The 23,594-nt window shown below is 36.0% G+C and overlaps 3 protein-coding genes across 12 annotated transcripts in view; 2 read left to right on the top strand and 1 right to left on the bottom strand.

The window, feature by feature from the left end:
- The first annotated feature begins 2,713 nt into the window (after nt 1-2,713).
- On the top strand, nt 2,714-10,492 carry LOC127500468 (patr class I histocompatibility antigen, B-2 alpha chain-like). Its single transcript, XM_051871567.1, has 5 exons — nt 2,714-3,960; nt 7,193-7,429; nt 8,676-8,942; nt 9,046-9,324; nt 9,505-10,492. Exons 1-5 carry the CDS (start codon nt 3,867-3,869, stop codon nt 9,651-9,653), a joined length of 1,026 nt encoding a protein of 341 aa, XP_051727527.1. The 5' UTR covers nt 2,714-3,866; the 3' UTR covers nt 9,654-10,492.
- Nucleotides 10,493-12,645: 2,153 nt separating this feature from the next.
- Nucleotides 12,646-16,200, bottom strand: LOC127501334 (uncharacterized). The gene is made up of 5 exons (XM_051873278.1): nt 16,052-16,200; nt 14,452-15,962; nt 13,984-14,403; nt 13,576-13,779; nt 12,646-13,443 (listed from the first exon to the last, which is right to left on the bottom strand). Exons 2-5 carry the CDS (start codon nt 14,521-14,523, stop codon nt 12,646-12,648), a joined length of 1,494 nt encoding a protein of 497 aa, XP_051729238.1. The 5' UTR covers nt 14,524-15,962; nt 16,052-16,200.
- Nucleotides 16,201-16,294: 94 nt separating this feature from the next.
- Nucleotides 16,295-23,594, top strand: part of LOC127500464 (zinc-alpha-2-glycoprotein-like) — a 48,428-nt gene continuing 41,128 nt past the window's right edge. For 9 of the 10 annotated variants that reach the window (XR_007926347.1, XM_051871545.1, XM_051871547.1 and 6 more), the window contains exon 1: nt 23,089-23,240. Coding sequence is in view for 9 of the 10 variants with exons in the window: in XM_051871545.1 (XP_051727505.1) it covers nt 23,147-23,240 (94 nt within the window). In the remaining variant the exon portion in view is untranslated. Of the gene's footprint in view, nt 16,417-16,499; nt 16,597-21,879; nt 21,990-23,088; nt 23,241-23,594 lie in introns of those variants that run through there. The other variant, XM_051871552.1, reaches the window with a different exon arrangement.

Genomic DNA, 23,594 nt, shown 5'->3' with positions numbered 1-23,594 from the left:
TTTTTGTGCACCAAAAAAATAACAAAATAACGACTTTATTCAACAATATCTAGTGATGGGTGATTTCAAAACACAGATTCATGAAGCTTCGAATCTTTTGTTTCGAATCAGTGGTTCAGAGCGCATATCAAACTGCCAAAGTCACACAAATTATTGAAGTTTCAAAACACTTATGACGTAACGAAGCCTCGTTTACTGAAATCACGTGACTTTGGTGCTCTGAACCACTGATTTGAAACAAAAGCTTTGAAGCTTAATGAAGCAGTGTTTTGAAATCGCCCATCACTAGGTATTGTTGAATAAAGTCGTTATTTTGTTTTTTTGGCGCACAAAAAGTATTCTCGTCTCTTCATAACATTAAGGTTGAACCACTGTAGTCACATGATCTGTTTTAAATACGTCTTTAGTAGCTTTCTGGGCACTGAAAGTGTTGATTATATTGCTGTCTATGTACGAGTCATGGATTTTATCAAAAATATCTTAATTTGTGTTCTGAAGATGAACAAAGGTCTTACGGGTGTGGAACGACATGAGGGTGAGTAATTAATGACAGAATTCTCATTTTTGGGTGAACTAACCCTTTAAGTAAACTGTCACATTAGCAGACACTTAAAAAAAAAAAAAAAGGACCAGCAGAGGGCGTTTCTGCAAGTTTCTCCTCCATCATTGCAGTCTCTGGACCTTCCAAGCAACTGTAAACTTCTGTCACCACAACAGAAGGCCCGCCTCTCAATTGATTCGATTGGACAGTGGAAGAAAAGCACGAATGACGCCGGGTGCTTTTCTGCACAGAGTTTTTTTTTTTTACTTCAGGTGCTCTTACAAAAAAAAGAGGTGCCCAGGGGCACATAAACAGCATGCAAAGTGCTCACTGCCAATAGAAAACAATTAAAAAAGGTGCCTCTCACTGCAAAAAACACACTCTGAACTCTTCATTTCTTATCCCACATCCCTACATGAGACAAGTGTTTGGAGAAGGATGGATGGAATGTTTTTTTTTTTTTTTTAACATGGGTGCTGTGCAATACTGCACATCTTTTTTCTGTAATGCCATCTTTCCATTTCCAGCAAGGTATTACACCAATGAGCCATTACATTATGACCACCTGCCTATTGACCTGTAGGACCTCCTTTAGCCTGCAAAACAGCGGGCTACAACAGTTTCTGTACATTGCGGGATGGTGGTGATGTAGCGTGAACCTGCTTTTCCAAATCTAACCACAAATGTTCAATTGGGTTCATGTAAGGTGAATATGGAGGCCAAGGCATTAACAGAAATTCACCATCATGTTCCTCGAACCATTCCTTGATGATTCTGGCAGTGTGGCATGGTGTATTATCCTGTTGGTAATGGCCATTACCGGCCGGGAACACAGTTACCATGAATGGGTGTACTTGGTCCACAACGATGTTCAGATACAAGACAGCTGTCAGGAATTGTGCTATTGGGATAATAGGGCCTAAAGTGTCCCAAAAAAACTGTGTCCGCCCAACAGTGCAATCCAGGTGCCATAGCTTCTGTTTGTAATTGGTGTATCTGCGCTCGACCATCAGCGTGATGCACCAGGAATCTTGATTTGTCAGACCAGGCCACTTTCTTCCAATCATCCATGGTCCAATCTGGATGATCTTGGGCCCATTTTTTGATACATACTCACTACAGCGGCATGTGAACAACACACAAGGCACGCCGTTTCCGAGACGCCACACCATCACAATTTGTCCTTCATCAAACTTCGATAAAACGGCAGCTTTTCCCATTCTGACACAGAACACTCTACTGACCGGAAGCCAGTCCTCGGGTGGTATATATACTGTTCGGTTGCCAGGTGCACTCATTGCTCTAGGCTGAGGGTGGTCATTATGTAATGGCTCATCTGTGTTTGTCATTCTCAGTATGGGTTATGTATGGTAATTTGTCAGTACAGAAGATCTGCTTAATTCACTGTCAGTGTCAGGTGAAGTGTGGCAGTTCTGTAACTGCAAAAATAATGATCAGCAGGTTTACAATTAAGTCAAATATTTTTTATATAAATGTATTTCAGCATTGTGTTATTTTTTTTTTTTCAAATCATTTGCCATTTGTTTTTATAAATAAACTAATATCTATATGTAAAAAGTTGGAGAGTATTTTTTATCTATAGAAAGTCTTAAATTCTTACTTTGAGTTGTAAAAACATATGTTGTCATGATTTATTGATCTTATAATTTTTACAGTGTACGTCGCAAACACATTTGCCATAATATTCTATTTTTGGATATATCATATACTCACAGATATTCAAAACCTAAAGCTCTTCTTTCAAAAGCTGCTATGTACATTTCTGTACAAGATTGAGAGTTGGCAGAGAGAACTCATGGTAAGCATGAAAGCAAGATTGAAACCAAACAATTATTATTATTATTATTTACTGTAAGCATTTGTGGTATGTGTGTCCTGGTAGGGGACCAAATGTCCCCACAAGTAAAGTAATACCAGTGCATTTTGACATTGTGGGGACATTTTTTACAGTAAGTCCACATGAGGAAACAAGCTTATACGTAAATCATACAGAATGATGTTTTCTGAAAATCTAAAATAGCAGAATGTTTTCTGTCATGGGTAGGTCTAGTGGTAGGGTTAGTGTAGGGGGACAGAATATACAGTTTGTACAGTAAAAAAACAGGTCTATGGAGAGTCCCCATAAAACATGGGAACCCAACGTGTGTGTGTGTGTGTGTGTGTGTGTGTGTGTGTGTGTGTGTGTGTTGGTGGGCGAGATGGTTGGGTGCATCTAGGCTCCATCTCTCCTCCTGGCTGGGTCCGGCCACAATACTTCATCCACGTCACATGCTATATTCTCTCTTGCGTATCCAACCTTGAATGGAGGCAGTGTCAGTGTCTCCTCATGCCTCCTCCATTGCCTGGAGAAGTGTTATGTTGACATAGGGATGACGATCATGCACTTTCCAGCACCATGTGGAGAAAAATTCCTCAATAGGGTTTAGAAATGATGAATATGGAAGCAAGTAGACAACAGAAAAGTTGTTCAAAACCTATAACTTGACCTTTGGCCTATTTATAGGCCTATTCTAAAGCCATGATTGGCTGGTGTTAAGTAAAGCAATGAGTGTTTGCACATGTGAGGAGTTAGTGTGAGGCACTGATGAATTAGTGTGGCATTTTGATTGGTTGTGTTTGAAAAAGGAAATCAAGATACTTCCTGTTAGATTTTGTGTGTTACATAGAGAATTGTGGGTTGTGTTTTGCAAAAAGTGTTTTATGAAATTGAAAAATGAGTCAAAGGCTGAGAATTAGTGTATGGTTTTGCAGATTTGGTGTGTGGTTCTGCTGCTTGAGTGTCAGGTTTCAGAAATTGTGTGACAAGTAAGAATTTTGTGTGTAAGCAGATGAAAAAAAAACTGTAAAAGAAATTAGTATTTGACTAACAAATTCGTTTTTAAAATTAGATAATATTTTTGTTAAATTTATATCAAAATATTTGAGAATGAGAAATGAAACTGATCTGTTTCAAGAATCACAATTATTACTTAATTCTAATCAATATTATTAATATTTAATACACATTTAAGAAACTGAGTAGGTTCACTCAATTAAATCAATACACACCTCAACCATCCCGACCAATCAAAGCCTTAAACACACAATTTTAAACTTTGTCCTGACAAAGAAATAACATTAAAATTTAAGGGAGTTAAGGGAGTTAAAAAAAAGAAAAAGAAAGAAAAAAAAATAGATAGGCTAATACTGTTGGCAACGTTGGTTTTAACCTCAGTGACTTCAAAAGCGAAACTAGCAGCAGTTCTGAGCATGCGCGTGACAAAATGAGAATCTCTGGACTCGAGTCTGTGATTTAAACGGAAACATGTTTCACACGATCTCGTTTACAGATATATTCTTTTTATATGTAGTAATGATTTGGTTTATGTTTCACTCTTGTCTAAGCGATGCTCATCAAGGTAAGCATCCATTTGTTTTACTTCTGATCCTGCTGTCATAATCATGCAAATAAATGATCGCATGTCATGCATGATTTGTAAATTCAGGTCGGAAATCGGTGTTTTTTTTTCGTAGTGACTGTTAATTTTACAGTGCATATAACTTCAAATGTTGGACACTTAGAAGACTGAAACCAGTGTCATCTTGACCTGCTTGATTTCTGATTTTTCACAGCAAAGCTCTTGTCTATAAACCCCTTGGAAAGTCCACTAGTCAGCAATGTGAAAAATGGGCGTTCTTCATGTTTAACATCTATTTCCAATAAACACACAGACCGTGTTAATACAAAATCACTTGTTTTAGATTGAGTCTGATTTGTGAAAAAAATTCACAATCACATTTTATCACATTTCAGTGTTTCTCACTGCTCTGTCCTCTTTTTCTTGTGTAATAATGAAAACAGGCTGTGCTGATGAATAACAGTCCATCTATTAGATAAATCAGATTATATGTTTAAACATGATCATCTAGTCGGGTCATACTAGGCTCAAGCACACTAGTTGAGATTTTTGATATTTCACAATACATTTTCGGTCAGTTAACCCTTCACTGAGTCCTTAACTTCACTGTTCTGATTTGTGAAATCTTTCACATTGGAGTTTGGGTCAGTTAACCCTTTCCTGAGTCATTATAATCATTATTATTATTTGTGAAATTTTGAGTGAAGTTAAGCACTCAGTGAAGAGTTAACATTAAAAAAAAAAAAAAAAAAAAAAATTCTGGCGCCTGAGGCACATTATCATCAGCGTGCCTGGAGGACAGTCTGTTTTACTCAGTTTGTTTTGCAATTCTGAATAATATTTATTTATCAATAATAAAACAATGAATACAGATACATTCTAATTGTTCATTGTTTTTCACTTTAATAATTCAATTTTTAGAATTATTTTTTAACATTTTGTTTATGTATGAGTGTGTGTATAGCCTATATTAGTAAAGATAATTAATTATCAATATCATTTTTTATTAAAATAATTATTTACATCAATGCACAGAATAATAATAATTTAATAATGACAATAATTTGACACAGAATGGCTGTAATTTTCTCCAAATTCACTTTTCAATGTCTGATCTCCTGTTTCATACAGTAGAAACCATTACGGACTGATGTGAACAACAACAGACATACAGCAGGGTCACCACACCTAATAAAGATTTTTAAAGGTTATTATTTGAAATATTAAAACATTTAATTGTAAATGAATGCATTGGTTTTATTTATATCAAGAATATTACACAATGCATTGGCGTTCATGAGTTTACGCTTAAGCCCAAATTAGCTCAGAGGGGAAATATTAATAATTAATCATAACTTGTTATAATTTATTATGAATATTTGGATCAATTAATCAGATTATCTTAATGTAGTTGAAGTAATATTACGATGAATTAATCAGTCCGTCTAGCGAACACTCAGTATTGATAATTTATTAATTCTAAGAAATGTTCTTTCCAGGATAAGGGTAAATAGCTTTCTTAATGTACAGTACTACTAAGAGCACGTAACAAGATCAAAAATCGTCAAATTGACTCTGCTGAAAGCAGAGAATCAGAATCAAATGCTCATATGTATTGTGCACAAGTTTTATTAACTAAATCATGAGCACAATCTAAACAATCAGAAATAGAAAGCACAAGTGACGGAATGAGACCGGAAACGGAAACAGGGAATGAATCTATGGAAAAGAGTCATTTAACCACATGAAAAGAACCATCGGCTGCTTCTTTCAAAACACCTTGTTAAATGTATGATACGTTAAATGAATCGATCCAGAGTCATTTCTCGATTCGCGATGCATCGATTTATTGTCCCAGTCCTATGAGGCGGGCTGTGTGTTGAGAAGTTTGATGGAGGGCTATAGACTGCCCCAACCAAGAAAAAAATAACACCAGAAAACTGCATTAGCTGAAAGTAACAGCGTGTTATACACTCACGAGACGCTTTAGTCAGTTGCGCGATCACACGAGCGAAAACTTGCATTTATTGCATAGAGCAAGAACATAATGTAAGTGTATAAATGCACATTAGTTCAGTTGAAACCTTGCCCTCTTTGGCTTGCTGTTAATGCTGTTAAACTGAATGTGTGAGGCAAACTGTCTGCTTAAATAACTACACTGAAATAAGAAGAAGCTGTTTATCTGTCAATCAGTTAATCACACAGAACTGAAACGCGAGACGCTGTCTAGAAACACAGTCTAGAGATGTTTTTTTAAGTACTTAAAAACTTTTTTTTAAATTGAGCGCAGCATTTTTAGTGCATTTACATTGAAAAACAATGGAACTTGGACTTGAACAATGAACTTTCTTTACATCTAGCGTTTACATCTTGAGAATTTTCTCTTGTGTTTTGTTGGCTGTGTGTGTCAAAACCAGTATTTTGTAAGTATTTTGGAAACTTTTGGACCTTTCTTCTTTTGTGCTGCCCCCACATTTACACCTACTGCTACAAGTTAAACATCAGTGGATGCCATCAGAGTTGTGAACTCATTTACTCACTAGTCTCTTTCACAGACTCGTGTATATGTTCGTACCATTGCAAACTGTTCTAATGCAAACTTTCAGGGAAAATGTTTTCAAATAAACACTGGCTGAGTTGTCGGTGTTGTTGCAGTCATGTGATCATAGTGTTTGTGTATTGTTGGTTGTGTTCATTTGTGAGAATTATCATGATGAACAAAATGTGTGAGAATCATAAACTTTATTTTATTTTCTGCAGTTATCCAAAAAGCCTATGGAAAAATCCTAGTCGAGGGAACCGGTTTGATGCAACTACAAAAATATGTCATCACTTCCGCGCTCCTTTGTGACGTCTAGGGGAAAGGGTGCAACATGAAAGAATGCAGTGAATTTGAACAATGATAAATTTATTGACTTAATTTGGGATTTTTGATTCAGCAGCTGGGCCAAAATAACAAACAAAACTTATTTTTAAACCTCTTTCCTTAAAAAGCAACCCAAATTCTAGACTGGTGCATAGATTTTATGACATCTGTCCAGAACATGTCAATGTGAGAAAACAAAATCAGTTTCTTAGGCAATTAAGAAATTCCAGTCTTGCACTTTTTAAGATCCATAACATGTAACAGGGTGTATGGTCACCATACATGGCATGCTTCTGTTGTGTGTGTGTGTGTGTGTGTGTGTGTGTGTGTGTTTTCATTGTTGTCCATGTTTTATATCTTCCTCAGAGAGACACTTCCTCCACTACAAGTTTACAGTCCTGACCAAAGCAGACACATTCCCAGAGTTCAGTGCTGAGGTTGTTGCTGATGACAGACAGATCAAACACTACAGTAATGAAGAAAGAGTCTGGATTCTGACTGAAGATGATCGAACTAAAGCTTCTAAAGATCCACCTGATTCTAGAAAATGGTTCATACGTCAGATCAGGACTCTGACAAACTGCATAGACTCACAGTGTTCTGGTGAGTTTAATGCTTTCTTTTACATTTAAGTCATTTTAAGATCTTTTTGAAGACCTGCACAAATAAAAATTAATACCATATGGTATCTCAAATCAAAACAAGTTTGTGTCAGTCACATTTCCCAGCATCCCTCCTGATCCACACCTGCACCCAGTCAGCTCATCTCCTCGTTATATGGATTCCCTGCACCTGCACATCATCACCTGCACTCCCTATAGAGACTCACTTCTCCTGCACTCCCTCGTCTGGTCTCGTCCCATTCGTCATCCTTCTGACCCAGCTACTATTCACCTGCAAAGAGACATTTAGATTACATTCAGCTAAGTCACCATTCAGTGTGCATTCTGTCTATTACTCACCATTCCTCTCCTCTGTCCAGATCCGTGCCTCTGTTTATAAATAAAGACTGTGTTTGTGATACTTGCCTGTCTGTTCCCTTCTGTGACGTGACAGATTGATATTTGCGACTCTTGATCGGGCTGCCTCTGACGTGATACCCATGTCAGATTGTATGCTTTCAATGCTAGCAGGCTAACAATAGCATTTCCAAGATCACCTACTGCACCTTTAATAATATAATAACATTTGATATGAGGGGGTTGAACCTTAATTTTATCCACATTAATCAAAAGAGGTACACCCGACTTCTCTTTTCTTTTATTAATTATCATGTTATATTGAATTGCATATATTTACCTAGAGTTTAATTATATAATAATATATTTTTATATTGTAATTCATATTTTCACACTGAATCTCCAAGTTAATGTACACTGTAAAGATTGCTATGTATTTACAGGATTAAAATAAATTACTGTAATCAGAAATTTACTGTTAAATCAGTGCAGGCTGGGTCTCATTTTACTGTGAATTCACATGATAAAGCTGTTTTTAACCACGACACTGTAAGAAATGAATTATTCACACTCTAATTGTTTTGAAGTCACCGTAATGGTGATCGGTGTTCACATGCCTGGGATCTTGGACCTTATATATTCATATTCAAATTTCTGATTAAAGTAATTTGTCAAAGTCAGAAGTTTGACAAATTAAAACATTTGTTAAAATGATCACAAGCTAGAATGTGAAATAAGCTAACTGGCAGATTTTAAGTTTAATTTAATTTATTCTTAGCATGATTATGAAGGATTTATTTTAGCATTATTTAAGCATGAAGATTTACCAATAACTTATTTCAAATGACTATAATTACCAGTTTGTCATGAGTGTTGTTCTGTGATTGTAGAGCTTCATGTTCTTCAGAGAATAATTGGCTGTGAACTGGAGAAACTTCCTGATGGAACAGTGAATCTGACTGTCTTTGATGAATATGGATTTGATGGAGAGGATTTTATATCCTTTAATTCTGACACTATGCAGTGGATTGATAAAAACCCCAAAGCCAAAGAAACTAAAGAGAAATGGGATCGTCAAACAGAACGAAACCAGTTCATGAAGTATTTCCTCAAGACATGCATGACCTGGATCTCAGCGTTTAATAACACTAATAAGAGTAAGTTATGATAAGATCAGTGTAATGATTTCCTGTCTTTATGTTAATTTTAATGTTAATGTCAAATTTTATGTTCATTTTACTATGCTTCCTTCTTCTCCAGGTTCTCCAGATGTTCATGTCTTTTCGAGGAAATCTGCTGATGATCACAGTAATCTGGTTCTGACGTGTCTGGCCACTGGTTTCTACCCCAGAGATGTTCAGATGAACATTAGATTGAACAGAAACATCCTTGAGGATCAAACATCTTCTGGAATCAGACCAAATAATGATGAAACCTTTCAGATGAGAATCAGTGTGAAGATCAACAGAAACCATGAAGGATCTTATGACTGTCATGTCATTCACAGCAGTCTGAGAAAACCAGTATCAGTAAAATGGGGTAAATATCATAAATTCAGTCACACACAGTATTTATAGCAGGAGAACATGATAATGCTGGAATGGATTAATGTTTCTCACCACAAACAAATACATTTAAAGTGCCTCAACTCATTTCAACAGTTCATAATGTTGATTAAAAAACATTTATAATGATTTTTTTTTTTTCTTCATTCTGCAGATGGAAAATGTTCTGACTGTGAATCAGATCATATATGGATTGTTATAGCAGGAATAGCAGCAGTTCTAGTTCTCGCTGTGGTTATTATTGTGCATGTAATTATGTCTGTAACTGTAAATGATTGCTGCATCTACAAAAGGAAAAGGTGAGTTATAAATATGCAACATTGTTGTAAATATCCATGTTTTATTTTTTTTTCTAAATGTATGAACAAGGCATGGACAGTTTTAATCATATACACCATGTGACAGTAGAAATATATGAACATTTTGATAAGATTTTATTTTTTTGGATGTGATTAATTAGGAAATGGTGTATTATTGCAGTGAAACATCAGAGGATTTAAATGCTTCTGGACACACTGACTACTGTGAAATTACACAGCATTAAAGCCCAAATATATTATGCAGCTGTATGGAAATAAGCCTATAATATAAGAAAATGTTTTCTGATAGTGAACAGATTATATGAAGGCTACAGTCCTGTTTGACCTTGACATGTGGTCACTATGAAATGAGTTTTAATGTTCATTATTTATGGTTATGCATACCAATAGTGAGAGTTTGAAAGTGTGTGTTTTAAAAAAGTAAATATATATATATATATATATATATATATATAGACTATTTAAATAGGCTACGTTTTTACGACTGACTTTTCACACAACATGTGACTGCAGGAATAAAGACGAAAGTGTAATTTCATAAAGCAGCCAGTGAGGGGCGGCAATGCACTCAATACAACTGAAGAGACTTTGGTGTGAACTTTAACTTTCTCATTTAGTGTAGCCTAGATCTACAGGACGTGCTACTGAAATATGAATGTGAAAAATGGCTAATACGCTGTTTTAAAAAAAAATCTGCATAGATATAAATAGGGGTTTTTGGTAGGCCTGTTATTGTTTTGCCCTTTCCTATGGAAGCTTGTTTCTGTCACGTCTGTTCTGCTACTACAGCGTGAATGAATAAATTAACGAGTGTTTTACCTGTGTTTTGAATTTCACTTTGCATTGTGTTATTTTAGAGTTCAAGGAAATGTCCATAAATTTAATAGAAAATGTGGTTGTTTTCTGCCAAGACATTATTTGTTTTTCTGCAGATTGTTTTCTTACAGTTTGTCAGGAGATAAAGGAAACCGGACAAGTTTAAGATAATTGTATACAAGGATGAGCTAATAAATTCTTAAAGTTAACAGGAATTTTAGCTTAAGAAGTACATGAGATTTTAAAAGTGAAAATGCAATAAACATTGATTTGACAACATTAGATGTAACATAAAACCCTAATGTACAAAACTGATTAGAAAAAACTAAGAAGAAACAGAGTTATTTCAATGAAAATAAAAGTGTCACGCAGGGAATTGTGGGAATGTCAATTTACGTAGACTGAAATGCATGTGGTGTGGAGAATGATCGTATGAAAAAAACAAGGAGAAGATAGCAATATGGATGAAGATTTTAATTAATTCTTTTGAGTTAAAAATAGCTAGAAACAATTTCTTTCTTCTGTGGAACATAAAGATTGTTTTTTTTTTTCAATGTTTTTTGTCAGTGGTCACCAAAAATGTTCGGTTACCAACATTCTTCTTCTTTTGTGTTCACACATTCTTCAAAATACAATCTTTTGTGTTCTGCAGAAAAAGAAAAGAAATGCAGTTATGGAATTTTGGGGTGAAACATCCCTTTAAATATTAACAAAATGAAACCTTTTTTAGTAGACTGATAACAATCACAGATTATAATGTTTGTTATATATGTTTCAAGGTAAACATTTTTCCAATAATTCCCAATTTTTTATATGCTTATAAATATTTATATCGATGGATTGAAGATCTGGCTGCATTCATTATTGCTTTCCCATGAGCACAACTGCACTAACATGTCATGAATACACAGACACCATCATCACCACACAACCTGACAGATCTACAGACTTGAGGGCAGAGAATAGAAGCTGTGAGGGGAAAGATAAAAAGGGACTTATGAGGTAAACATCCTAAACTGCCCCTCATTGAGAACATATTATTAATACATATGTTTTTTCTTAATTCTTTCTTTCTTTTTCTTATTCACAGTTGAAAGTATTTGCATATGGAAAGATTCATGTTCTGAGACAGTAAACATGAAACTGCGCTGCATCAAATCCTTTTCTCAAACAGTAAGGGCTTACTGTCCTGCAACTGTTTCAGTTGTGTTTTGTATGAGGTGCAACAGGAAGCATGTAGGAGGAAGCTGTTATTGCTCGTGCCTTTGTGGGTGCTGGTAACAACGTGACTGAGGCTTGGTTCCACAACAAAAAAGCGTACCTGAATGTTTTGCTGCTTAAAAGATCCTCTCTTTCTGTCGCTGGAATACGGTGTGCATGACAGTTTTCAATGACCAACATCATGAAATCTTAAATCTTAGTATGCTGGGTCACATGTTTGTTCTGACTGGTTCAAATACTTTTGAAAGAAGTCTCATATACTCAACATGGCCTTATTGGTTCAAAAAACAGTAATATTGATAAATACTATTACAATTTAAAATAACTGTTTTCTTGTGTTGCTTAATATTTTTGTGGGGAAACCAGGATGCATTTTTTCAGGATTCTTTGATGAATAGAAAGTTCAAGAGACAAACAAAGGACCTTAACAAGATAACTAACAAGACACACCTGAACTGAAACTCAAATCAACATGTTACTATGACAAACTGAACAAAGGAAGACACGTGACTAATGAAAACAAACTTTAAACATGTAAAATACAAGTACAAATACAAAACATACAAATAAACCAAACATGTGACACATATACCTTGGCTATTAACATCAAAGACTGTGTATTCAGTCAAACTCTGACATTTTGGCATAAATCTCTTTGTTTAGTGCAGGATAAACCGCTAAATAATAAGGCAATAATGGGTAGGAAACATTACATTAAATACACTCCTAATGAGGATAAATATGGTTTGTCCAAACACAAAGAGTTCTGTGAGGTCAATTATTGGCTGCCGAAAGCATGAACCCATCAAAATATAGGCTTTTTAGAAACTAAACTCTCAATAATTTTGCCTATTATGGGGTTCATCATTGTCACAGTCACCAGCTCAGTCACCCTCAGCACTACACTTCCCATCATCCTCTCTGGCTCACACCTGTTCTCACTCCCCAATCACCTGCACCTGCAAGCCATTACCCTCATCAGCACTCACTATATCTACAGCCACTTTCCTCACCTTAGTGTCTGGTCTTAACATTGATACCTGATCACTCACCTGATCACTCACCTGTTCACTCACCTGATCACTCACCTGTTCACTCACCTGTTCATTCACCCGATCACTCACCTGATCACTCACCTGTTCACTCACCTGATCACTCACCTGATCACTCACCTGTTCACTCACCTGATCACTCACCTGTTCACTCACCTGTTCATTCACCTGATCACTCACCTGATCACTCACCTGTTCATTCACCCGATCACTCACCTGTTCACTCACCTGATCACTCACCTGTTCACTCACCTGTTCACTCACCTGATCACTCACCTGTTCACTCACCTGTTCATTCACCCGATCACTCACCTGTTCACTCACCTGATCACTCACCTGTTCACTCACCTGTTCACTCACCTGATCACTCACCTGTTCACTCACCTGATCACTCACCTGTTCACTCACCTGTTCATTCACCCGATCACTCACCTGTTCACTCACCTGATCACTCACTTGATCACTCACCTGTTCATTCACCTGATCACTCACCTGATCACTCACCTGATCACTCACCTGTTCACTCACCTGATCACTCACCTGTTCACTCACCTGTTCATTCACCTGATCACTCACCTGTTCACTCACCTGATCACTCACCTGATCACTCACCTGTTCATTCACCTGATCACTCACCTGATCACTCACCTGTTCATTCACCTGATCACTCACCTGATCACTCACCTGATCACTCACCTGTTCACTCACCTGATCACTCACCTGTTCACTCACCTGTTCATTCACCTGATCACTCACCTGTTCACTCACCTGATCACTCACCTGTTCATTCACCTGATCACTCACCTGATCACTCACCTGTTCACTCACCTGATCACTCACCTGATCACTCACCTGTTCATTCACCTGATCACTCACCTGTTCATTCACCTGATCACTCACCTGATCACTCACCTGTTCACTCACCTGATCACTCACCTGATCACTCACCTGATCACTCACCTGTTCATTCACCTGATCACTCACCTGATCACTCACCTGTTCATTCACCTGATCACTCACCTGTTCATTCACCTGATCACTCACCTGTTCATTCACCTGATCACTTACCTGTTCATTCACCTGATCACTAACCTGTTCATTCACCTGATCACTCACCTGATCACTCACCTGTTCATTCACCTGATCACTTACCTGTTCATTCACCTGATCACTAACCTGTTCATTCACCTGATCACTCACCTGTTCATTCACCTGATCACTCACCTGATCACTCACCTGTTCACTCACCTGATCACTCACCTGATCACTCACCTGTTCATTCACCTGATCACTCACCTGTTCATTCACCTGATCACTCACCTGTTCATTCACCTGATTACTTACCTGTTCATTCACCTGATCACTAACCTGTTCATTCACCTGATCACTCACCTGATCACTCACCTGTTCACTCACCTGATCACTCACCTGTTCATTCACCTGATCACTCACCTGATCACTCACCTGTTCACTCACCTGATCACTCACCTGATCACTCACCTGTTCATTCACCTGATCACTCACCTGTTCATTCACCTGATCACTCACCTGTTCACTCACCTGATCACTCACCTGATCACTCACCTGTTCACTCACCTGATCACTCACCTGATCACTCACCCGATCACTCACCCGATCACTCACCTGTTCACTCACCCGATCACTCACCTGTTCACTCACCTGATCACTCACCTGGTTCTCGCCGTCATCTGTCCTTGTCAGTCCTCTTCTCCAGTCCTGATCATCCGTCTGCCTGCCATCCATATCTACAAAGAAACAGATACTATTGCTACTGAGTTAAGTTCATTCAAACTATCTGCATTCCATCTACTCACCTGTTTGCTTCACTGCTCTCTGCTACCTGTATTAATAAAGCTTGTCAGCGATATTACCTGTGTTGTCTCCTTCTGTCTGCTGACAATCATATGTGTAGCTTGTCATTTGAGCAAGGGGGGGACAAGTAACTCATAGAATCTGTACCAGAAGAGTAACAAAGCCATAATTTAATGGAAAAATAATAGAAATGACTAGGAATGCAGCGAAATGAGAATTCTGGGAAAATTCTGAATGCACTTGACCAAAAACTGAAACCAAAAATGACTGAATCTGAATTAGAAAAAATACAAGCCAATAAAATAACCTCTTTTATTGAAAGTAACACACCAAAATTGGACAGAAAATATATTAAAATAATATTCAGAATCCGATTTAAGAGACTTAATTTTTTGACCAATTATCCAAATAATGTAGAGCCCAGTGGTGGAAAGAGTACTGTTACATTGTACTGTTACATTGCTGAATTACAAGTAAAAGTACTGGTGGTAAAGTGCTTAAGTAAAAGTACAAAGTATTCTTTTCAAAAACTAGAGTACTAGTTACTTTGGCGATATTTAATTAATTATCAATAACTGCTGAATCAAATCAGAGATCCACATAGAAAATAGCTACTTTTTTTTTTTCTTTCACCTTATTGATGAAGCATGAATTAGTGTTGTCACGATACTGGAATTTCAAATATTGATATTCAATACCACTTTAGATACCACTGGGAAAACTGCCATATACTGTATAATGACATAAAGATATTTTAATATCTCCTCATTTTTTGTCCATTCATTGAAAGTCTAGGCAATCATTATTTTCAAGCTTCAAAAAGCACATGACACAGAACAGTAATCTATATGAATGGAGCAGTTTAGTCCACATGTTCGCTTAATATGATGAACAGATTTTATTTACATTTTATTTACTTTTATTACATCCATTACAATAATCTAACATAAATGTTTGCTCACTCAAAGTATAATGGTCTGAATTAAATTTACAAAAAATACAAGTAAACAGTAATAAAATAAAAACAAATAAACAAATTAAAAATGATAGCCTATAATATTATCATAAAATTATATTTTGTATTTGTATTTAAAATAATTTATTTTTTAAAAACACTTTAAATTATTATTATTGTGTATATAAAATATACATAAAAACAGTGTATATAAGTATTTTTTTTAAACTGTGAACTCAAAATAATTACAAATGTTAAGTTATTGTTTTATATTTAAAGATTTATAATTTAAGCGACACATTTGAAGAAAATTTTTTTCTCTTCAAAAGCAGATTCAGTTTGGTCAGTCTGGTTCCTTCATTGATCGTGGTCGTCCTGTTCGTCTCTCTCTTCTACTGCGTGTCCATCAAAGACCCTGAACAGGTTAGATTCAACATGTTACACAAACACACATAAACACACACACTGAATGACGGAGGGATGAAAAGTCTCCACAGACCTGACCTGATCACAATCCACAGATCACAGTCGAGTTCTGGACGGAAGATCCTCTTCATAATCTCCAAAAAGAATACATACATACATACATACAAATATATGTCAATTATATAAAAAACAAAACGTGTGTGTGACAAAAACAGGAAACATCACTGTTGTGAACTAAGCTGTGACACACGTCACACAGCCCACTTCCTGTCCCAGCTTGCACCTCCTGTATGGTTTTGTTCTTGTTTAAGGGTTGTTTATGTCAGATTGAGTGAATATACAGGAGGAAACCTGAGGATTTGTGTTGCTTGGAAATGGCTAGCAAAAACCCTGGTGAAACACTTCCAATAATGCCTTTCTCTAGTAATTTCCCCGCCCCCTCTGTACGTCAAACTCATCACATGCTGTCAGACTGTGGCAACTTTGACGCATTTTAAAGTTTTATGACGTCTGTGTCTGTCTGCAGATGTGCAGGAATATGAACCTCCGTGGAGAGCATGAAGGATGATGTCACCAGAGATCGACTGAGACCGGAGATACCGGCCAGCTGAAGCAACCACACGGTAATACTAGTAATACTAGTTTCAGAGGTTTGACTAGCAGCGTAAACCAGGAGTTCTGCAGAGAGTAAAATCAGGACTTTTTAAGACCTGCACAAATAAAATGTCCCTAAAAATATTTTTACATCCTGCTGAAAGCTGCAGAAAAGAGAAGCAAATGGATCGCTGCAATTCACAGAAACAACTGAGTCCAGGCAGAGAAATGTGGATTTACAGTTATCATTTTGTGCCAATATTTTGAATTTTGAGGTAAAATCATTTTGTATTGTTATACATTGTGTTGACGACTCATAAATTAAATATTTACCAGCTTATATTCTGCATAATTGGATGTTTTTAAATAAACACTTACAAAAACTATACAAGTTTTAGGGCTGGACAATATGTACTTGTATACAACCTTGTTTGGTGATGGGTTTTACAAAGAGAATAACTAACAAAAAGCGGTACAATTACAAAACATAGCAAAGTGGTTTTACAGTATTTCAATACAGGGGCGGACTGGGGCAAAAAAGTGGCCCTGGACTTTCTGGCACAAAGCAGCCCATCACACCCGGTCTGCAACACACCTCCCCATAAAACCCACAAGCTCATTATGCACAGAGCAATTTTTTACACCACTTTTTATAATATAAAATTATAAATGCTATTTATACAGAAATATAAATGCTATTTTTTCAATTATTATTATTGAAATGCTTATCATTAACATTAATGAATGACTGGCATACTTCTTTGTTATTATTTGTCTTTCCTGATGCACATGGCAAATAATTTTGAAAAAATTTAAAATCTCTTTTCCATACAGGGAAGTTTAATATCACTAAAGTTCAATACCTACCATTAAATCAGTCCATATATAACAATGCTTTGGTATGGTCTATAAGACTTTGAATCATGTGACTTTCTGAAGGATCACGTGACTGAGGACTGGAGTAATGATGCTGAAAATTCAGCTTTGATTACAGGAATAAATTACATTTTACAATAAATCCACATAGAAAACAGCTATTTGACTGTATTTTCAATCAAATAAATTCCGCCTTCCTCTTTCAAAAACATTAAAGAAGTCAAAGTTTTGATCGCCAGTCTGTAAAATAACTCATGTGAACTAATTAGAAAATTATATATTTTAGAGCCAGCGGTCGCCAACCCGTCCCAGTAGCTTGCGAAAATAACGGAAATAGCCTATGAGTAGAAAAATACTTCCATTACTGTTCATCTTCCATTACAGACAATAACAATGAGCTTCATCTTTAGAAATTGTTCAAAATAAAGTGCACAAAATAAAGCGGTCAAAATGCTAAAAACGTCAGACAAATTAAAGGTGCCGCAATTAAAAAAAAAAAAAAACATTACATTTCTCCAGTCTTTGAACTGTATTTTTGTATTTATTTTTATGTTACTTTCGGGAGCTACTGGGACAGTGATAAAGGTAAATAGCCACATCATGCCTGAGTCTGTAAACGGCTGGTAACAAGAGGCCAGAGACGCTGAAGAAGGATGCAAGGAGGAGAAAAATCAGTAGCGGGAAGAGCAGCTCACTGTTCACGATGCTCAAATATAGGAAGGAAATATAAATAATGAATTGGGGGTGATGAGTTATATGAATGTATCTCTGATGGGAACTTACTGTCTTCAGAAAAGTTTCGATGGCAGTGGCATTTTTACAGCGGTAACCAAGGAAACGCTGTATCACTGCTCTTCCATAAGTGCCACCTGCTGTCAGAGAGTGAATTTGCGTCTCATTCAGCCTGCTGTTTTTGTTTCATGCTTTTTTTGTGTTGCATACAGTGTTGGGCACGTTACTTTTAAAAAGTAATTAGTTATAGTTACTAGTTACTTCTCACAAATAGTAACTGAGTTACTAATTATAAAAGTAACTAATTACCAGGGAAAGTAACTAGGCCTATTACGTTACTTAAAAAAAAAAATCACGTATGTCAAGTAACTTATATTAAATATAAGTCTAAAAATAAATTATGCTTGATCCGACTCATGACTCATGATCCGCTCTTGCTCACGACGTGAAATTTCTCTGTACTGTAGGCTACTACGTAGTTTCATATTTATGTTTATGTTATGTTTTAATTTCATCTATTTGATTATGAAAAGTGAACAGCATGAGTAAGATCAAAGTCCCTTTAAGACAAGTCATTTCACTCGGCGGCCATCTTTGAAATGCCTCTCGGGCATCCTGGGCATCATGCAGCTCCTATCTCTTTGAATGTGGAAACATCAAATTCTCCAAAGCTGTTTGCCAAGCTTTCGATTAAATTTAATATTTGAAATCACCAATGAAATCTGACAACAACTGTCTCATAATTTTTTTTTTTCCAAATGCTCAAATCATGACAAAAAACAGTATTTAGGCTGTATCAAGCTAATGCGCATGCGCAGACCTAAATGCGCGTCTCTTGTGCCTCGTTTCGGAGGCGCGCGTCTGACTGTTTCTATAGAAACCGGTGCTTCTAACGGCCGCTGCAGTGACGCGATGACTTTACAGGTCGGCGATTGGCTCTTATTTTGAAGGCGGGACTTATTCAGCCATATTGAGCGTTACACTTTCTCCCATTCAAAACAATACGAGTGACATGTCTTGTGTTATTCTATAGTCTTTGGTAAGATGCATCATAAGATGCGCAAAATATCGGGAGACATGGAGTGGGTCCGAGATAATTTTGACCACTTCATTGAGTTTTGTTTTGTAGAAAGCTTTTCTTTAAAGTGAATTTTGTTTTGTAAAAATTGTATCTTAATTTTAATCAATGTTTCATCAACCAATTGCATGGATTTAATAAATAAGAAGCAAATATAGCAGACAATATAATCATGACATGGAGGCGCCGGCGATCACTTTCACGTGAACTGGAACGCGTCTTATAGGCTAAATGAACCGAAACTCAGCATATAGGCTGCTTGCCCCGCCCCAACACACACCAGAGATAAAACTTTGCAGGTCCTATAGCTGAGAGAGAGACTACTCGGATGAAAACCTCTTCAGTGCTCAATTATAGTAACGTCGCATTTTTTGTCAGTAATGGTAACGGCGTTGTAACGGGAGAAAAAGTAATTCGTTTGATTACTCGTTACTGAAAAAAGTAACGCAGTTTATTTATAACACCGTTATTCCCATCACTGGTAGCATATAACTGTTTTTCACAAACATAAAGTCAGACTGTTCTGTTTTTGCTTTAAATCTGTAACCAGTATTGGAATCGGTAAATTTGCTTGTAAAAATAAATAAATAAATCAGAATCTGAATTGGCCATGAAAAAAATACTAAATATAATCTGGGCTGTCTTTTTCTATATCAGTTAGTGTTCATTTTGACATCAAATTTTTATTTAGTTTTAGTCATAGTCTTTTGACTAAAATGCCATTTAGTTTTAGTCATATTTTAGTCATCGGAAATTGTTTGTTTTAGTCTAGTTTTAGTCGACTAAATATCATAAGATTTTAGTTGACTAAATCTACAGTAGATTTAGTTGACTAAAATCTAATTTAGTTAAATTGTAATGCATTAAGCATTTCTCTAACAATACACAGATCCTATACACTGATATAGGTACATCTGATATTCCCAACTGTTTATGTTCACCCAGAGCGGACAGTTTTTGACTGTTCAAGTGCAAAACGACACGAAAGAGCAAAATTCAGTAATTTTCAGGGATTGGCACACTTATCATCGAGGTAGCCTACTATTATAGTTTTCATTTAAAATTTTTATTAGATTTGATTTTTAGTTTTTCTGCTTTCATTGTAATTTTAGTTAAAAGTTTTAGCAATTTTTTGTGTGTTTATGTCTTTCAGTTTTTGCTTTTAAATGTCTATAAGTTTTTATTTCTGTTCGTTATTTTAATACCTCAGGTTAAGCTAAAGCTTAGAAGCTAGATGAAATAAAATAAGTTTACATTTTTGTATATATTTATTTTTTATTTCAGTTAACGTTTATTTCAAGTAATGAAGATTTCTTTTGTTTTAGGTTAATTAACTATAATAACCCGTTTACTTGTAAAATATATTGAATAATGTGTCAAATAATGTTCTTAGTCTTTCCTTCCTGTGACAGAAGATACAGTAGTTTCCTATGAATTAAATAGAAATTAAATTAAATACAGTTTATTGTGTAAACAAAATAACAATAATGACCAGGAAAAAATAATAATTATAAATCATCCCGAAATACACCGTGACTCTTATTATGAAATGTCTGCGGTCTGCACTGTAGCAGGCTGCTCATTAGGGTGATAAAATATGCATTCTTACAACTGTCTAAAACATACTTCCATATAAACATCGTGTAGTAAACATTGTCATAATTCATCAACATTAGCTCATAAGCAATCGCTTGGCATAAATATGCGCTATTCATCGATTGCGAAGCAGTCTGAAGTGCTGACGCGTGAGCCTGTAGAGCGTGCAACATCGCCGCTTTTCCCGCGGTTAGATCAGCACGTTATGATATCAATTATTCAATAGGTAGATCTTGTCTTTCATAAAGGTCGAGGTCAGGGATCTTGGGCTTTAAAAAGTTGGTGACCAGTTAGACACTTTCCTAACACGGGACATAGGCTACTTGAATATGATTGCCGCGGTTTTGCCATGTTTAGTGTAGGCTTTGTTTGAGAATGATATTTCGAGTTTTATGAATAATTTTCAAATGATTGTGAAATTACTGAAGTAATCCTGACAACAGATACACAATCATTCACTCTTATCTGACATGCTGAAAACGATAGGCTACGTTAATGTTTCTTTGTGCATTGTGTGACGAATAACCAGGGGCGTTTCCTCCGAGGAGGCAAGGGAGGCAGTGCCTCCTCAAAAAAAAAAAAAAAAGGATGAGAAATTAATCCATATTACATATAAAACAAGACAAATATTACAAATTATGACATTAAAAAGAGCGCAAGTCACTCGTATTTCTATAGGAACACTGCCCAACAGCGACACCCGCAGGTAAAGTTTCAGCAGGAGTCATGCCTCCCTGTCCACTCATAGAAAACCATCAGACCCCCGGCGTGTGGTGAAATAGTTCCTCGCCGCTGGTGGTGCCCCTTCTCCTCCAGAGGTGGAGCTCACTGACCTGTCCATACAGCGCTGTGGCATCTAAGACAGCATTATATATGTGGGACAGATGATGTCTCAAACCCCTCCTCTATTCAATAAGGGACGCTCCACCTTCACATGAATCGCCTCCTTTACGCCTCGTTCAAACCACCTGTCTTCTCTGTCCAGAATCCTCACCTCATGGTTGTGAAAGCTGTGTTTATTTTGTTATAGGTGCATGTAAACTGCTGAGCCATGCAAGAAGAAGGGGCACCACCATAAGCAGTGAGGAATACCATCTACTCTAGCAAGCACTTTTTACTTACAGCACTGGTTTACTTACAGTAAGTCATGTGACTACTTGTGTGCTAACCGTAGGTGTATATTTGCCAGAGTTACTTCGTGTGTTTTTACAATTGAAGATGGTGTTTGGATGAACACTGAAACGTCTTGTCAACTTGTTTTTATGTAGTCCAGTGATTTTTAATAGTTTGTTTGAACATTTTATTAACTGGATATTTTAGACATCATGAATCTACATAGACGTTATGTCATGTTGCATATTTGTCTGTCTATTGTGCTGTAACCAAACTGCCCATAAGGGATCTTAATAAAGATTGAAGTTGATGTTTCCATCCCTAATCCTACACTCTCAGATTGTCTCAGGTTTTCACTGGGACTCAAAGGTACTAAGATGTACACTTCGGGAAATAATATTTATCTTTAAGGTACTAATATGTACTCTTTAAATAAGGTACAAATGTGTACATTTTGAAAGGTTACTGCCTACAGACAGCTTTTGTACTTTTTTTCTGAGTAACCCCATAAGTGTCACTACAGCACCACGGTCACACTTGAAAGGTCACAGAAATCCCCCCGGTCGCCCCTCGTCTTCTGTCTGAATCTCTAAGACCTTGGGGATTTAACAGAGGCTTTATAAATATCACAGTAATAATTAACTTTATTAAACTTAATAAAATCTCTTAATATGATTTACTTGATGGTTTGAGTTGAACATAACAAAATAATTGCCTAAAAATCCAAGTTAATTTTCTCTAAAATTTACAGTTATATATATATTTTTTAACTAAAAGTATTTACTATTTGACTAACAAATTAGTTTTTAAAAATAGTTTTTTTGTTAATATTTTTGTTAATATTTTTGTTAAATTTCTATCAAAATATTTGAGAATGAGAATTTCAAGAATCATAAATATTACTTAATTCAAATCAATATTATTAATCTTTAACATTTAAGAAGTTGAGTAGGTTCACTCAGTTAAAACACACCCCTCAACCATCCCGACCAGTAAAAGCCTTAAACACAACATTTTAAACTTTGTCCTGACACAGAAATGTATAACAATAAAATTTAAGAGAGTTTATTATTATTATTATTATTATTAAAAAAAAAGACGAAAACAAAAGCGGAACTAGCATCAGTCTGTAGGCGTGACAGAATGAGAATCTCTGGGCGCGAGTCTGAAATATAAACGGAAACATGTTCCAAACGATCTCGTTTACAAACATTTTCTTTTTATATGTAGTAATGGTTTGGTTTATGTTTCACTCTTGTCTAAGCGATGCTCATCAAGGTAAGCATTCATTTGTTTTACTTGATCCTCTGCAGAAGCAGTTAATTCTACTAATGTTTAAACTAAACCTTTGAGTTTACTTCCAGGTTATAATTCAAATAGATTCAGCAACTATATTATATTATATTATATTATATTATATTATATTATATTATATTATATTATATTATATTATATTATATTATACAGGGTGCGGAATTTTATCTCAGGGTGCGCACAGAACTAGAACCCCCCAAATTAACAAATTAAATCAATCTTGCGTTGGTGGGAACGATCTAATGCTGTACAAATCGAGTGATCGACTGTCTCTGTCCTGTTCCCCACTTAGAAAATCTGATGAACGTGACTGCACTC

This window comes from Ctenopharyngodon idella, chromosome 19 (genome assembly GCF_019924925.1).
Source record: "Ctenopharyngodon idella isolate HZGC_01 chromosome 19, HZGC01, whole genome shotgun sequence".
NCBI classification, from domain to species: Eukaryota; Metazoa; Chordata; class Actinopteri; order Cypriniformes; family Xenocyprididae; genus Ctenopharyngodon; species Ctenopharyngodon idella.
This window is presented reverse-complemented; position numbering and strand designations above follow the sequence as displayed.

Coding starts and splice junctions, on each gene's coding strand:
- LOC127500468 (XM_051871567.1), top strand. CDS start 3,867: ATGTTTCACACGATCTCGTTTACAGATATATTCTTTTTATATGTAGTA. Junction 3,961..7,192: donor TCTAAGCGATGCTCATCAAG/GTAAGCATCCAT, acceptor TATCTTCCTCAG/AGAGACACTTCCTCCACTAC. Junction 9,325..9,504: donor ACCAGTATCAGTAAAATGGG/GTAAATATCATA, acceptor TTCATTCTGCAG/ATGGAAAATGTTCTGACTGT.
- LOC127501334 (XM_051873278.1), bottom strand. CDS start 14,523: ATGGATGGCAGGCAGACGGATGATCAGGACTGGAGAAGAGGACTGACA. Junction 14,404..14,451: donor CAGATGACGGCGAGAACCAG/GTGAGTGATCAG, acceptor GTGAGTGAACAG/GTGAGTGATCGGGTGAGTGA. Junction 13,444..13,575: donor GTGATCAGGTGAGTGAACAG/GTGAGTGATCAG, acceptor GTGAGTGATCAG/GTGAGTGATCAGGTGAGTGA.